Genomic DNA, 17,340 nt, shown 5'->3' on the forward strand with positions numbered 1-17,340 from the left:
TTTGATTACTAGGATAAAAATTTAGACTCTATTCTGAGAGCACTGGGGAGCCACTGAAAATATTTAAGCAGATGGAGTGAAATTATCAAAATTGCATTTTAGAAAGATTGTTCTGGCTGCAGTATGAAGATAGATCAGAAGAGAATAATCTGGAGGCAAGGCCATCAGGGAGGAGAAATGTGGCAGTGATCCAGGTGGATACGACAGTTTTCTGATGTAAAGTTGTGCTGTTGGGGATGGAGAGGTGTGAAGTTTAATGAGTCATGACCATCAAAAAACCTTGACGTGGCCGGGCGTGGTGGCTAATGCCTGTAATCCCAGCACCCAGCACTTTGGGAGGCCGAGGCTGGTGGATCACAAGGTCAGATCAAGACCATCCTGGCTAACACGGTGAAACCCTGTCTCTTCTAAAAATACAAAAAATTAGCCGGGCGTGGTGGCAGGCGCCTGTAGTCCCAGCTACCCGGGAGGCTGAGGCAGGAGAATGGCATGAACCTGGGAGGTGGAGTTTGCAGTGAGCCGAGATCACTCCATTGCACTCCAGCCTGGGCGACAGAGCGAGACTCTGTCTCAAAAAAAAAATAAAAAACAACCTCAATGTATGGTAGTGGTCAGAGACAAGGTGTGTGGGGGTAGGGGATGGGGGAAGACAGCCTTTCTTGGTATTAAAAGTTTGATACCCATGCTTCTGGCTTGGGCAGCTGAGTACTAAGAAGGGGAATATAACAGGAGGAGCAGGCTTTAGGAGAGAGAGAAAAATGACAAATTGGGTTTTAGAGATGTTGAGTTTGAGAAGCCTGTGAGAAATCCAACTGAGGATGTCCATCGCAAAAGATAGGTGAATCTAGAGCTAAGGAGAGAAATCTGGGTTAAAGAGAGATTTTGGAATCAGAAAGAATAGTAACTGGGCCATAGTAGTAGATAGTTATGCAGAGAGAATGTATAGAATGAAAGAAGGGCAGAAAGTAAAACTCTAGGCCAAATTACTAGCTGCGTGACCTTGGGCAAATTATTTAACTTCTCGGTGCCTCAATTTTCTTGTCAGTAAAGCTGATAATAGTACCAGCCAAATAGGGTTGTAGAGGATTAAATGGACTATTATATGTTAAGCACTTAGAATAGCACTTGGCACATAGTAAGCACTATTTAATGATAGTTGCTTTTCAAGGGAAGAACAGAAAAAGGGGGGCTCAAGAGGGAGCCATCAGAGATAAGAGTATATGGGGTTTTAGCCCCTAAGGAAAGAGATTCAAGTAGGAGGGACCAGTCAACAATGTTAATGTTGCTGAGAAGCCAAGTAAGTTAGAAAGTGAAAATTATCCATGGAATTTAGTGATAGCCTTGGTAAGAGCATTTTCAGTGGAGTGACCAGATTCTGGTGAGCTAAGTAAATGGGAACACAGGAAGTGAGACAGCAAATATGGACAGCTCTTTCCAGGAGATTTGACTGCAAAGCAGAAAAGAGGGTGGTAGCTAAGGAGGGATTGAGACGGGAAGGATATATACGTTTCTAAAGTTGAGAATGACTTGAACTTGGATTGTTAGGAGGGTGCTATAGAGAAGAAAAGGCTGAAAATCCTGGGGAGGTGGGATGACTGATAAAGATGGGTCCTCAGGGAGAGAGAGAGACAGAATTGCCATAGTTTCTGTAAGTTCCATGAGAATAGGGATCGTGTCTCAGTTGTTAACTATATACCCAAAATAGTGCCTGGAACACTAATAAGTAGTTATTGAGTGAATTAGTGATAGACATTAGTTCTTTTTTTTCTTTAGCTCAAAACCTTGAGCATAAGTATACAAATATTTATTAAATAAACAAATGTATAGCCAAAGAGTAATAATTTACAAGTCTCTTGTCTTTTAGGGAAGGATTTCAAGAAAATATTAACACCCTGATAAGTTTATTTGAAATATATTACTAGATTTCAAAAAATTTTTAAATCTAGTTGGGTATTCCAGGCTCTAAAAATCAGTTCCTTTGTTGTATCTAGCAAGTAAGCAAACAAGAATAAAAGTGACGCAAAAGTTCAAAATGAAATCTGCCAGGGCCCACTAAAATAAACATGGCAAGTAGAAATGTGGTAATAGGAAGCACCTCAGTGAAACTTTACCTAATTACTTAAAGTATCCTCAGTAGAAAAGTGAATTTATCTCCAACAAATGAGTTTGTATTTGGTCCTGAGAATTATGGGCCAACTGAGATCTGACTCATGATTTCGTGTGTTTTAAGTGCCGTGACATGAAGAAAGTTGAAATTTTAGGATTGACCAGAGATCTCTTGTCATCAGACATACTCCCAGCCTAACTCGGTCTCTTCCTCATTGCCAATTCCTGGTCCTGACCCTAAGGTGTGGAATTCAAACCAGAAGGAGAAAGAGTTGTTTCAACGCCAACTTCAGACATTGACAGTGAAATAAAACATTACCCTTTTCCTTGTATGTGGAAGTACTGCAAGGCCAGAGAGGAAGAGCAGTCGGTGAAAGCAAATGATTTCCATCTGTTCTTAACTCTGATGCACAAAAGATGTGTGTAAATACAGAGTTTTCTGATGAAGACCATAATAAATCAGTGAAAGATTTTTGGAGCTTTTGACTCTAGCTTTGGGGCTGTCCAGTCTAAAGTTACTTCTGAGATGAAACGATGTATCAGGGATTTTCTTTTTTTTTTCATTAGACCAGGTGTTCTAGCAGTTAATCTTGAAGTTGTGCCTGGTTGATCTTTAAGATAATTGCTATCACCACATAGTTTAGAAATCTCCCACCCCAAGTTGAAGGTGATACACTAAAGAAGGGAGAGAAGCCAGAAGCCTCACTTTCATTCACTTAGTCATTCTTTCAACATGTTGTTTCTAGCACTTTTCTGTGCCAGGTCTTGAGCTGGGTGCCTGAAATAAAAAAGATAAATAAGACTTCAAGGAGGTCTTACGTATGCTCAATAAGCAAGACTGGGAAAAATAAAATATTTTTCTTTGTTAGAAAAAGCTGGGGAACTTTGCTTTTTCTAACAAAGAAAATAATCCTGTGAGAAGGCTAAATTAATTACCTATTCACAATGTGGAATGTTACGTTATGGATTTGTGTGAAACGGCACTTCTATAATGATTAGAGATGTATGTTCCCTTTAATATGCCACGCAAGCTGTTCCACCAATTTTCTTCTCTTGGCCTTGGGCATACTTACTTGTCTGGTGCCGTTAGTATTATTAGAAATTATTAACAAATGGCTGTCAAGGACTATAGGTTATTGGAGCCAGTGGCTCTGCTCCCAGCTTCTCCTATTTTTCTTTTTTTTGTTTTTTGTTTTGAGACAGAGTCTCACTCTATCACCCAGGCTGGAGTGCAGTGGTGTGATCTTGGCTCACTGTAACCTCTGCCTCCCAGGTTCAAGCAATTCTCCTGCCTCAGCCTCCTGAGTAGCTGGGATTACAGGCACGTGCCACCATGCCCAGCTAACTTTTGTATTTTCAGTAAAGACAGGGTTTTGCCGTGTGCCAGGCTGGTCTTGAACTCCTGACCTCATGATCCACCTGCCTCGGCCTCCCAAAATGTTGGGATTACAGGCGTGAGCCACCACACCCAGCCTTTTCCTTGTTTTAAAGCATGATTTGTTTATTTATTTTGAGACAGCGTCTCACTCTGTTCCCTAGACTGGAGTTGAGTGATGAGCTTATGGCTCAGTGCAACCTGGACCTCCTGAATTCAGGTGATCCTCCTACCTTGGCCTCCCGAGTAATCAGGGCTATAGGCGTGTGCCACCACACCCAACTAATTTTTGTGTTTTTTGTAGAAACAAAGTTTCACCATGTTGCCCAGGCCGTCTTAAATTCCTAGACTTACACGATCTGCCTACCTCAGGTTCCCAAACCTCTGGGATTACAAGCATGAGCCAGCACACCCAACCCTGCAGCATGATTTACTCTGGCCAAGAGCATTGCCAGGAAATTTGTTAATATTTAAAGCTTAGTTTTGATTCAGTCAATATTTATTGCAAATCTAGCCCTATCAGAGGAAGGTCTTTAAAAACAAGGGCTATTTCATTTCCCAAGGATAATGAAATTACTGCGTCTTTTATTATGGTTGGTTGCATTCTTTTTTGAATTAGGATACTTTTTTCAAAAAAAGCAAGAATATTCAATTAATGGTGGTAGAAGGCACCTAATTCCAACCCTGTCTGTTACTAACTAGATGTATGACCTAGTACAAGTGACTCACTTCTCTCTAGTATTTGTTTCTTTATGTAATAGAGAGTTTCATACAACATTTTTCTAAAGTTGATTTTAAACAATATTAGAGTTAAGTATTGTGTGGAAGAAGCAAGAATTTGAAAATAAGGTTGTATACTGACATTAGTTTTTTTTTTCTTTCTCTTTTTTTTGTTGAACCACCCAAGAATGCATATGCTGACATTAACTTAATGTAACATTTCTGTCCCTAGATTTAGTGCTATACAATGTGCAGCTGCAGTCCCTAGATCTCCTGCTGAATCTTCTTCATCTTCCAAAAAGTTTGAGCAGTCACATCTTCACATGTCAAGTGAGACACAAGCCAACAATGAGCTGACCACCAATGGTCATGGCCCACCTGCATCCAAGCAGGTTTCCCAGCAGCCCAAAGGAATTATGGGAATGTTTGCCTCCAAAGCTGCTGCTAAAACCCAAGAAACCAACAAGGAAGCTAAAACAGAGGCTAAGGAAGTAACAAATGTAAGTCTTCTTTGAAGATACCCTTCATTACAGCTCAGAGTGGGTAACTAGAAAAGCATTAATGGTCCCAGTGGTAGTAGTTTATTTATGTAAGGTTCTGATACTCAGTTCTGATTTTTCTACTTTAGTTTGAATGCTTTAATACTTGATACTGTTACCTGAAAGAGTTCTTTTGCTTTTGATAATGATTCTCACCGAGCCTTGGATTTCCTTTGCAAACGAGATTGTTGTGAGACCCAGATGAAAACATGTGAAAACACCTCTAGAATTGTTAACATTCAAAAAAATGTTTATTTGCAATATGTCATTCTGAGGAATATCTTATGTTCTGGGCTTTGCAATATATACCTTCCTTCCTAGGGTATTTCCCATTCTTATTATACTTTATGTGGGTTTTTTTGTTTTGTTTTGCTTTATTTGCTTGCCTTAGATTTTTATTGTTCAGTCATCTGAACTAACGTAAGGGCATTGACTTAAGAAAAGTATCATTCCGATACTATTTTAAAAATCTAGAAAAGTATAATTATTGTTGTTACTATTATTATCACTGTCATTTTCAAGTGTCAAGTGTATTCAATTCAGATCACTGTCATTTTCAAGTGTCTGTCTTGGGGAAGGATGGAGGAAAACAATAATGTTTATTGAATTTCAGCTGTGTGCCAATAGTTTGGTCTTTGTTCAAATCCTCTTATCAGTTCTGTGAGGGAGGTATTAACTATTTTTCCTAGACTTTCAAGCCTGTAATCCCAGCACTTTGGGAGGCCGAGGCGGGCGGATCACGAGGTCAGGAGATCGAGACCAACACTGTCTCTACTAAAAAAAAAAAATACAAAAAACTAAGGTGGCGGCGCCTAGTCCCAGCTGCTTGAGGCAGGAGAAGTGAACCCGGGAGGCGGAGCTTGCAGTGAGCTGAGATTTGCCTGGGCGGCAGAGCGAGACTCCGTCTCAAAAAAAAAAAAAAAGAAACCTAGACTTAAGTAATTTGCCTGGAGCTCATATTGCTACTAAACGGTGGGAACCAGGAATTCAGATCTACTTCTGATGATTAAAAATGTAATGTTTTAGGTTTTCCTGCTTTGTGTACATACTGCCTCTGATCTTTTTTAATTCTGTCAAATTAAATATATCACAGCAGTGTGCTATAGAAGAGATTGTTTGAGACTGCTACTTCATGAACAGCCTAAATGCTAGCAAAAAATCATACGTGTTTTCTGTGCTTGTAGGCATCTTCAGCAGGCAACAAGGCCCCAGGGAAAGGGAATATGATGAGCAACTTTTTTGGAAAAGCTGCTATGAGTAAGCATGTTCTTACCTTACTTTGACTAATGAATGAATGTTAATGTAATGACATATTATACCGGAAGTGAAAGTTACTTTGTTTAGTTTTTGCCTGTCCAGGAGACTACCTGCATCCTAACATAAATTTACAGTGTACTGCCCAATATATTGATGAAAGTAACTTAGCTGGAACTTTATGGGTCAGTTAGGCTCAGTTGAGATCTCTTCGAGAGCAGTTTATTATTCCTGGTTTAACTTCCCGCTTTGAAAAGATAATGAACTATTTCCTTCATAGGGCCCTTGAAAATGGGTGATTAAAATAAAAGGGAGGCTGCCTGGCTACGCAGTATAGTATTGAGGTTAATAACATGGATGCTAGAGTCAGTTTGCCTGGTGTGACCTTTATTTCTTCTATCTCTCAAGGGTCCACAAAAGCAAATATTTTGCCTTTCTTTGGTTATTTTTTGCAGATTACTTACAGTAATGAATTAGACTTCCAGTGTGAATTAGAAGAGCCCGAGTCATAATGGACATTTAAAAATCTTTTTTTGAGAAAGCAGAAATCTTCTTTATTTTTAAAAAGATACTTAAGTAAGAATTCTTCTGTATGGAAAGAACCAGTAGTCACATATTTTCATACTTCTCATATCAAGTGTACATCCCCTGAGAGTATGTGGTAGAATACCAGGAAGAATGCAGGAGCCACAGGATAATTATGGCACACTTTCTTGGAGCATCAGTTTTACAAAGATTTTTCAAGGAGGCATTTTGTTACATGCCTATGCAAGCAAAATTAGTCAAAATTCTGCCTTTCCATGATGGCTAAATTTTTTTTCATATTCTGCTTATGTAAGCGTGACATTTTTTGTGTTTGCTATAAAAGCTGTCAGAGAACATTTTTGTGTTCTTGCAGCTCAGAATGGGTAACTAGAAAAGTGAATGGAAAATGTGATACTTAAAGGTTTCTGGGAAGCATTGTTGTATTACTGCAGGCACAGTTGGTGTATAGGGAATGATTCCTACTTCTGTTAAAACAGGTCCCCAACCCACAGGCCACTGATGGGTAGCAGTCCGGGGCCTGTTGGGGACTGGTTTGCACAGGAGGTGAGCAGCAAATGAGCAAGCATTATTATGCCTGAACTCCACCTCCTGTCAGATCAGTGGTGGCATTAGATTCTTATAGGATTGCGAACCCTTTTGTGAACTGGGCATGTGAGGGATCTAGGTTGCAGGCTCCTTATGAGAATCTAATGCCTGATGATCTGAGGTGGAACAGTTTCATCCTGAAACCACCCCTACCCTGCTGCCCACCACCACCCCTGCCTATGGAAAAATTGTCTACCATGAAACTGGTCCCTGGTGCCAAAAAGGTTGGGGACTGCTGTGTTAAAGCATCATGCTGTCACTGACCTGCCTAGCTGGTATGGGCCACTGTACCCAATCAGATCATGGTTTCTTGGCAACTTTGATGAGACCCATCTTTTTGTTGGTTGCTTTTTTTTTAATGCCTTTGTAACCTTAAAAACCCAGTGAATTTTAAAATTCTTATTTTAAAAATACATAAAATATGTGATTGTGAATTGTTTAAAAAAATCAAACTATACAGAAGTGTGCTTATTTAAGTCATGTGTTTAGTTAGCAAATAGATCAAGCACCTGCTATATGCTTGGCATTGTTATGCACTGGTGATACAATAGAGAAAAAGACAAGGTCCCTGCCTCAAGTCCTTATACTCTACTGAGAGAGATGGACAAATAAATATGGAAAAAAAGCCAGGCATGGTGGTACATGCCTATAATCCCAGCTACTCGGGAGACCGAGGCAGGAGATTTGCTTGAGCCCATGAATTCAAATCCAGCCAAAAATATAGCAAGACCCCATTCCTAAAAAAAAAAAAAAAAGAAAAAAAAAGAAAGAAAACATTCAAATAGTGGATGATTGTAATTGCTAGGTAGGAGTAATAAGGTGTTATAATGGCACGTAATTCAGTGAGGGGGAAAACCTGGATAAAATAAAATACTATTAAATATTAATGTAAAGAAAAGAATTGCTTACAAAGTTAATTTATTTAACAGACATTTCTTCAAGGCTGAATGTTCAGAGTAAAATTAGGACTTTTTTATTGTATTTGACACATGACAAGATCATTACAATGAAAATGAAGCTTGAGAATTGGATGAAGAGAGTTCATTGTGGGAACTTGAACCATGTAAACTTAATACTGGACAGTAACAAGTGTTGGCAAGGATATGGAGAAATTGAACCCTCACGTTCTGCTGTGGGGAATGTAAAATGATGTGTACTCACTTTGGAAAATGATATGGCAGTACTTCTAAAAGTTAAACATAGAGCAGCAGTTCCTCTCCTAGATATCTACTCAAGGGAATTAAAACTGTATGTCCACACAAAAACTTGTACATAGATGTTCATAGCAGCATTCTTCATAATAGCCAAAAATTGAAACAGTCCAAAAGTCTGTCATCTGATGAATGGATAAACAAAGGTGGTATATCCAGACAATGAAATGTTATTCAGCTATAAAAAGTAATGAAGTACAGATTGATATGTGATATACATGGATGAACCTTGAAATATTAAGTGAAATAAGCCAGATAGAAAAGATCATATATTATTTCATTTGTATGAAACATCCAGAATAGGCAAGTCTATAGAGACAGTAGGGGCCAGGCGTGGTGGCTCATGCCTATAATCCCAGCACTTTGGGAGGCTGAGGCAGGCGGATCATGAGGTCAGGAGATCGAGACCATCCTGGTTAACACGGTGAAAATCCGTCTCTACTAAAAAAATACAAAAAATTAGCCGGGCATGGTGGCAGGCACCTGTAGTCCCAGCTACTCGGGAGGCTGAGGCAGGAGGATGGCGTGAACCCGGCAGACAGAGCTTGCAGTGAGCCAAGATCGCTGCACTGCACTCCAGCCTGGGCAACAGAGTGAGACTCTGTCTCAAAAAAAAAAAAAAAAAAAAAAAAGAGAGAAAGAGGAAGGAGAGGAGAGGAAGATTGGTTGTCAGGGACTGGACTGGGGTCAAGGAGGAATGCTAATGGGTTCAGGGTTTCTTTTTGGGGTGATGAAAATGCTCTAAAACTGGACAGTTATGGTGGATATACAACCAAAACCCACTGATTGTAAAGTGATGAATTTTATGGTATGTGAATTATATCTCAATTTTTAAAAGTAATGCTTTATATGTGACAAAATTCAGCATTGATTACAAAATTTAAAGGTCATAATTGGTTATCTTTATTTGCTTGAAAAGGTTTCGTGTTTTCTTGAGTATAAGAAGGAAATGCTTTTAATCAGCTAGAAAATAGGTGACTTGATCATTCAGGTAACAAAATGTCATTAAATTTTCCTTAATAATCGCCTTAAATTGTTGCATTGAACTACCTCTTTACCAGTTAATTGGCTATTGGTAGCTGCATATATGTTTAAGTTAGAGTTCTCAAAATTCTGTGAAACCAAGACAGAGAGAAGAAACTCTGGATGCTGAATCTAATGTTTGATCAGTGGTATTTTAATTGAGAGCAGTTTTCTGTAATTGGTAAACTCAATGCAGTAGCCTCGCTTTCCTTAATACATAAGGTAGGTAGGAAGTATTTGGAGGTTTTTTCTCCTAATGATGCCATTTTTAAAACAATTGCTATTAAAACAGTATAATTTATGTGATAGATTGAAAATTTTGCATAAATTTTAAAGCTACACATGTGACTCCAGTGTACTGTATTTTTTGTATTGGCTGTTGACCCCTAGAGCCCTGGAGATGCATGTTTACTCTCTTATACAATTTGGGATATTTGAGAGGCACTGATACTTGAGAACAACAGTTGAAAATGCAAGAGTATGCCATCATTGGAAAGGTGGATTCCACTGTTCGCATTTTCTGTTCAAGTCTTCAGAAAAAAGAAAAGTGTAAATAGATTACATTTTGGTCCATCAGCTACACCTTCAAATAATACACATTATTTATAAATTATTATACTAAGCTATGCATAATAGCCAAGACTATGATACTAGTTTTTTCTACACTGTAGAAGGTTTAAGCTATTATAACAACATATAACCAAAACTACTTATTGAAGCACCTCCAGCTATTGACAGCTTTCTAATAGTATTTTGTGACTTTACTTGTGAAAAGCTATCACTAAGTACAGTGTGAAGGCTAGATGACATGCTTCTATAGTTCCTCAGATGGCTAGGCCTTTTTGCATTTCTTAGTTCTCCCTGTTGCACAGTAGTCATTCTTCAGCTCGGTGTAGGAAAAGGGTTAAGGACTTTGAGGAGTTAAACTGACTTCTGTTCAAATCCCAACTCTTACCTTTTCTGTCAGTGTTACCTTGGATAAATCATTTAACCAATACTGATCTCTTTTAGTCATTATAATAACTTGTAACTATTATCCCAGGTGTAGAAAAGACTGACTTTTAGATAAAAATAACTTGCCCAGAGTGAAGCGGGGTTTGAACCAAACTTCTTTGAATCCAAAATGTCTTTAACTTTTATCATTAAGGTAGTAGTGAGATATTAAGGGTATCCAGGCATTAAAAGATAGAATATATAGAAAGTAAAGGTCTTGGCTACAAATCGTTGTCACCATTTGTAAACTGTGTATTGTTGGGAAACATCTTGTAATCCTTCTGATTATTGATTTTCCTCATCTGAAAATGAAAAAGATGATACCTCATAAAGTTGTATATGTTTTTTCTAAGCCTTGCTTTTACTATCATTTAGCCTGGGGGCTGTGATACAATGAGGGATTAGCAGGAGGCAGAAATGAGAAGTTACAGTTAGAGTGGTAGTTGGAAAGGAGGAATGTTTTCTAAATAGTCCATGAGCTCCTTTTTGCCCCTGCTCCTAACATATTACCTGGCACATGGTAGACTGTCAAAAGAATGATGTATTAATATTGCATGATGGGGTCATATGTCGTCTGCTATACTCTATTTATAGATAAACTTAAAGTCAATTTGGACTCAGAACAAGCAGTGAAAGAAGAAAAAATAGTGGAGCAGCCTACAGTATCTGTCACTGAACCAAAGCTGGCAGCTCCTGCAGGCCTGAAAAAATCCAGCAAAAAAGCAGAGCCTGTTAAGGTGCTGCAGAAGGAAAAAAAAAGGTAGGAAAATGTTGTTGCTTGTTGGGGAAGAGTCTCTACTGGGGGTGAGAAGGTCTCTTTGGGCTTATTGACAGCAGGCAGTTTTCAGTTAAGTACTAAATCCCACTTAATGCCTTATGGATACAACTATACAACCAAAATGGAAAGAGAAGCCCACTAGCTTATCTAGTGGAGTAGAACTGTGGAATCAGCCAGTTTGGATGATTTAAGGACCAAAGTCATTTTTTTGGCCTTATTGATCTAAATTGATTGTTAGTTTTTGTTTTAAATTTGTGGACATGGCATAAGTGTGTCTAATTGTGTGTGTGTGTGTTTCACTTCAATTTGCCAAATGAAGGGTTACTGTTTCCAGTCAAATTTAAGAGAAAAAGTTCTTTGTTTTCTTTTTGTATCAATGAGTTTATTTTTCAAGTGGTAAAATGTAATTAGAAAAGAAAATAAAAAGCACATAAGCTATTAAAACTAGATCCAGGAATTGGAGACACTACCTCATAGTTGGTAGAATTAGTCTGTTGAAAGAAATTCTAAAGGACACTGTCAAGACTGATAGGCCTAGAAAGACGACTTTTGTGGCAAGGTTGGGATTACTCTCGTTGAAAACATCAACAAAATGGTGAAATTTTAGAGGGTTAAAGCTCTGTCCAGTGGGCCTTACCTCCTAGGAACTTATGACTTGTATGGATAAAAATGTCCCCAACCATGGGTACATCACTCACTGTTGATGCTTATTGCCAGGAATGCATTCAGTATTTCACTACTAAATGTGATGTTAAATGTAGATTTTTAATAGATACCCTTAACCCGATTGAGGAAGTTGTTTTCTGTTCCAAGGTTGCTAAGAGGTTTTATCATGAGTGGTTATTGAATTTTGACAGATGCTTTTTTGAATTTATTGGATGCTCAGATGGTGTTTTTATTAATGTGGTGAATTAGGCCAACCTTGTGTTCTTGGGATAGACTCCACTTAGTTATGATATTATCCTTTTTTATATATTGCTGGATTAAATTTGTTAATATTACGCTAAGCATTTGTTGCCTGTGTTTATGAGGGCTATAGGTCAGTTACTTTCTTTTCTGGTAATGTCTTTATCAAGTTGCTGTGTCAAAATTGTGCTAACTTCATAAGATTAGTCATGCACTGCATAACAATGTTTGGGTCAACAATGGGCCACATATATGACAGTGGTCCCATAAGATTATAATGGAGCTGAAAAATTCCTATTGCCTAGTGACATCATAGCTGTCATGACATGGTAGTACAATACTTTCCTCACGTGTTTGTGATGATGCTGGTATAAACATACCTACTGTGCTGCCAGTCATGTGAAAGTATAGCATATATATTAATAGTTATGTATACATAATACTTGATAATAAAAATGGCTATGCTACTATAATTACTGCACTATACTTTTTATCATTTTAGAGGACAGTAGTCTTTCTACTTATAAAAAAAGTTGACTGTAAAATAGCCTCAGGCAGTCGTTAGGAGATACTCCAAAAGAAGGCATTGTTATCATTAGAGATGACAGCTTCATGTGTGTTACTGCCCCTGAAGAAGACCTTCCAGTGGGACAAGATGTGGAGGTGGAAGACAATGATCCTGACCCTGTGTAGGCCGAGGCTAATGTGTGTTTGGGTCTTAGCTTTCAACAAAAAAAGTTTAAAAAGTAAATACAAAATTTTTAAAACAGAAAAAAGCCTATAGAATAGGGATATAAAGAAAATATTTTTGTACAGCTGTACAATTTTTTGTTTTAAGCTGTGTTATTACAAAAGAGCCAAAACGTTATAAAATTGAAAATAAAGTTACAGTAAGCTGTTTATTATTGAAGAAAGAAAAACATTTTAAAATAAATTTAGTGTTGCCTGAGTATCCAGTGTTGATAAAGTCTACAGTAGTGTACGGTAACATCCTATGACCTTCACATTCACTCACCACTCACTCACTGACTCAGCCAGAGCAACTTTCAGTGCTGAAAGCCCCATTCATGGCAAGTGCCCTAGACGTGTGTACCATTTTAAATCTTTTTTATACAGTATTTTTACTATCTTTTCTCTTTTTAGATGTTTAAATACACAAATACTGTTATGTTACAGTTGCCTACAGTATTGAGTACAGTAACAATGATGTACAGGTTTGTAGCCTAGGAGCAGTAGACTAGACCATCTAGGTTTGTGTGAGTAGACTCTATGACGTTCACACAGTGAAATCACCTAACAATGCATTGCTCAAAATGTGTCCCTGTCATTAAGCGATCCATGACCGCAGTTGGGAGAAGTTTCCTCTGTTTTCTGAAGGAGTTTATATATATGTACATATTTTTCAAATGTTTAATAAAATTTACCAGTGAATCCAGGGCTGGATTTTATTTGTAGGAAAGGTTTTTGTTGTGAATTTGATTTAACTAGAGCTGTGCAAATTCTCTAGTTCTTTTGGATCAGTTTTGACTGAGTTGTGCTTTTAAAACTCAAAGTTTGATCTAAATTGCTGAGTTTATTGGCATAAACCTGTTCATTATATAACCTTATTCTTGGAGTTTGTAGAACCTGTACTCAGTACAGATTTCTTCACTGTTTCATTCCCGATTGGTAATTTATATTTTTCTGTTTTCAAAATGGGTTTTATAAAAAGCTTATTAATTTTATTAATCTCTTTCCCACAAGTAACAACGTTGGCTTTGTTAATTTTCTTTTTTTAAATCTCATTGATTTCTGTTCTTATCTTTATTATTTCCTTTTACTTTGGGTTTAATTGTTCTTTTTCTAGTTCAAGGTAGAAAGGAAAGTTGGTATTTAAAGTTATATAAGACATAAGGTACTTGTTGGCAAAGATTATGTCTTGTATATATTTGTATCTCTAACATTCAGTAGGCCTTTGATAAATTAGTTGTTGGTTGCATGAGGAGTGTGATGGAGTATCCATTCATCCTGAGGAGCTAAATAATGTCACGGCGGAGTCTAGGTTTTTTTTTTTATTATTATTATGTCATTAGAATCACCTTAAAAGGATATCTCTGCCTTTGCTCATATTGTTCTTTCTCTTTAAAATATGTTTCCCCTTTCTACATGATGAACTTCTACTTAGCTTGTAAGTTTTCGAAATATGAATTATATTCCATAACATTTTATTTGTCCAGTTAAATCTACCACATTGCCTTATAGCCAGTGGTGCTTGCCAGAGCTTCTTGAAAACAGTATTTTCTTCTGTATCATTGTATTCTCAATGGCTAGCAAAGAGCCTTGTAGGTATGTAGTAGCTGCTTATTTAATGCTTGTTGGATAATTGAAAGTCCTATCAGGGAAGTAAGAAGGAATTTGGAGAGATTTTTGATAACCTGGTTGTAGCTTCCAGCAGTTTCTAGAAAACTCTAGAAATTTTTTATTCAAGTCACCTCATAAAGTGACCTAGTTAATGGTCAGTTAGCAGAGTATCCTTAACAAGAGTCCTTATTGGACTATTTGGCTGTCCTTCTCTACCCTCTGGAATTAAGACCACGAGTTATAAAGCAAAACCCATAAGAGCATGTGAATACTTAACATTTTTGTTATGTGTAACAAGCTTAATTTATTTCTGGATGACAACAGGGGGAAGCGAGTAGCGTTATCTGATGATGAGACAAAGGAAACTGAAAACATGAAGAAAAAAAGGAGAAGAATCAAACTTCCTGAATCTGATAGCAGTGAAGATGAAGGTGGGCATTACCAGTCATTTTTGGTTAGGGGGATCAATTTTACTTTTAATGTTCAAGGAGCTAAAAAAGTAATGGATTAAGGATCACAATGAGAGTAGTAATTCTAGCATTGAGAGACACCATAGCACCTCTTTCTGTTTGAAATTTGCGTTAGCCTTTTGACTAGAACCATGATCTTTTGTCAATTTGTCAAAATAACACAGAGGGAAAGAGGATAAGAATTATTATTATGCACACTATCTAAGACTTTTTCTTTTTTCTTTTCTTTTCTTTTAAGGGGAGGATATTCCTTTGGCTACCTTCATGTGAATCTTTTAAGAATTGTGACATTCTAGGCAGCCAGGATATTATTGGTGGTGGTCCACACAGGTAAAACTAGGGTTAACTGGAACAACCTGCAGTGTCATTATTGGAAGGGAATGACACTGTGGACCCTTCTAGTTTTAGGCTGTGGGCCAGTGTAAGATAAGCAGACCTCATAAGGGCAAGAGTCTTACCAGGAACATTAATATGCTTTTTAAAAAATATCAAATATTTTGAAGAGCCAAGATCTTGCCCCAAATTGTATAAAGTATATAGAAAAAGAAGGAGGGTAAAAAGAAAGTTAAATGGGTTGAACTGATATACTAGTGCATGACTCTACTTTGAAAAGCCCACTTTGAGACACAGTGGTGAAAAGTTTGAACTGCTCTAATCAATTGTCCATGAATTCATGGCATAATGGGTATAAAACATTTTAGGTAATGAGGGGAAATCTAGTCTAAAGTATTTCAGCATCACATGAAGATATAGAGACAAACACAAACAGATACTAAAAGGGAGAGTAAAGAATAATAATGAATGCAAAAAAGGAACCTACTGTGCTATCAAAGGACAAAATGAAACTTGTAAGATTCTACTTTTTCTAGAAACTAAGAGGAATTGAAAATGCTAAGAAAGGCTTCTGGAAAAAGGATATTAGCTCAACTATACAAGTGAGTGAAAAAAAACAAATTATATATATGGATGACAGTAATGCAAAAAAATGAACAGACCCAAGAAATAGTAGCAGAAAGTTGAGTCTGTGATAGAGATGTAGCATCTTTTACACTTCTGTGGATTTAGATTCTACCATTCATGCTATGTGTTTAGAATTACAGCCGTTGATATGCTGTGAGAGGTACAATGTCCTTCTGTGGTTTTTAGTGGCCCTTCAGAATGGGTAGGATAAGACACATGAGCATCCCAGAGAGGCAAATGCTATATTTTCATTCCATTGTCATTTATCAAAATGCTTTGGCCAAGGCTGCAGAAAGGAACAACTCCATGTAGACACATGGGAAAATAATTAGGAAGTAAATGTAGGAATAGGTGCTAATTGGAACTGTCTTCCCTATTTCCAATCAGTAAAAGACCTTGGGAAGATTTTGGAAAGGTCTTTGAAGCCATCAACCTAATGTACATTAAAAAGGTAAATTAGATACTCTAGTATTAGTGAAGGAGTCAGTTCTAAGTTAAGGAATTACTATGGTTGGTTGAGCACTCATTATATCATTCTGAAATATTCCTTGTAGTTCTGATCTGTAGCCTACAACAATAATACTGTTGGGTGATTAGAAATATAAGTGGGGTTATTTAGTTTTGAAAGGAATGTGAAGAAATGCGATAGAGATGCACAACCTATAATAACAGATGATATAGAGCAGAAGCTCTTAGATTTTTTTTCCTCTGGCAAAGATAATTTTTGGCATCTGACTAAATTTATAAACCTCTGCCATTTTATTCTTAAATTTCGTCTTTGTCTCAAAGCCAGTGGGATTTTATTTTAAACCCTTACACAGTCTCTAACTTATTATTACTTTATTTCTGTTACACTGAGTATGTCATATAGTTCAATATGCTGTCTTCAGCCAGAAGTTAGAAAAGGAACAGCAGGAGAAGAGAAAATACAAGAACTTTGCAGTCAGGCAGACCTGGGTTTAAATTTTACCTTGACCATTTATTGTGTGACTTTAAGCAGGTTAGTTAACTTGTTTAATTCCTTGTTTTTCATCTCTAAAACGGGGATTTTTATCACAAATGGTACAGGCTTTTTATGAACATGAAATAAGATGATGTGTCAGAAGTGCCAAGACAGTGCTTGGTACATGGTTTTCTTTTGTTTTGTCTTTTCTTTTCTTCTTTTTTTTTTTTGAGACGGAGTCTCACTCTGTCGCCCAGGCTGGAGTGCAGTGGCGTGATCTCCGCTCATTGCAAGCTCTGCCTCCCGGGTTCAACCTGTTCTCTGCCTCAACCCTGTTCTCTGCCTCAGCCTCCCGAGTAGCTGGGATTACAGGCGCCCACCACCACGCCCAGCTAATTTTTGTGTTTTTAGTAGAGATGGGGTGTCACCATGTTGGCCGTGCTGGTCTTGAACTCCTGACCCTGTGATCCACCCGCCTTGGCCTCCCAAAGTGCTGGGATTACAGGCGTGAGCCACTGCACCTGGCCTGTTTTTTCTTTTACCTGTGTCTGGAAACAAGTTCAGATAGTTTTCTTATTACTCACTCTACTC

The 17,340-nt window shown here is 37.6% G+C and overlaps 1 protein-coding gene across 1 annotated transcript in view; it reads left to right on the top strand.

Annotated features, from left to right (window-relative positions):
- Positions 1 to 17,340, top strand: part of POLD3 (DNA polymerase delta 3, accessory subunit) — a 56,768-nt gene that overhangs the window by 23,704 nt on the left and 15,724 nt on the right. Inside the window, exons 6-9 of the mRNA XM_050756221.1 lie at positions 4,434 to 4,701; positions 5,925 to 5,997; positions 10,947 to 11,112; positions 14,701 to 14,807. Of these exons, the coding sequence (XP_050612178.1) occupies positions 4,434 to 4,701; positions 5,925 to 5,997; positions 10,947 to 11,112; positions 14,701 to 14,807 (614 nt within the window). The remainder of the gene's footprint in view (positions 1 to 4,433; positions 4,702 to 5,924; positions 5,998 to 10,946; positions 11,113 to 14,700; positions 14,808 to 17,340) is intronic.

This window comes from Macaca thibetana, chromosome 14, assembly GCF_024542745.1.
Source record: "Macaca thibetana thibetana isolate TM-01 chromosome 14, ASM2454274v1, whole genome shotgun sequence".
NCBI lineage: Eukaryota > Metazoa > Chordata > Mammalia > Primates > Cercopithecidae > Macaca > Macaca thibetana.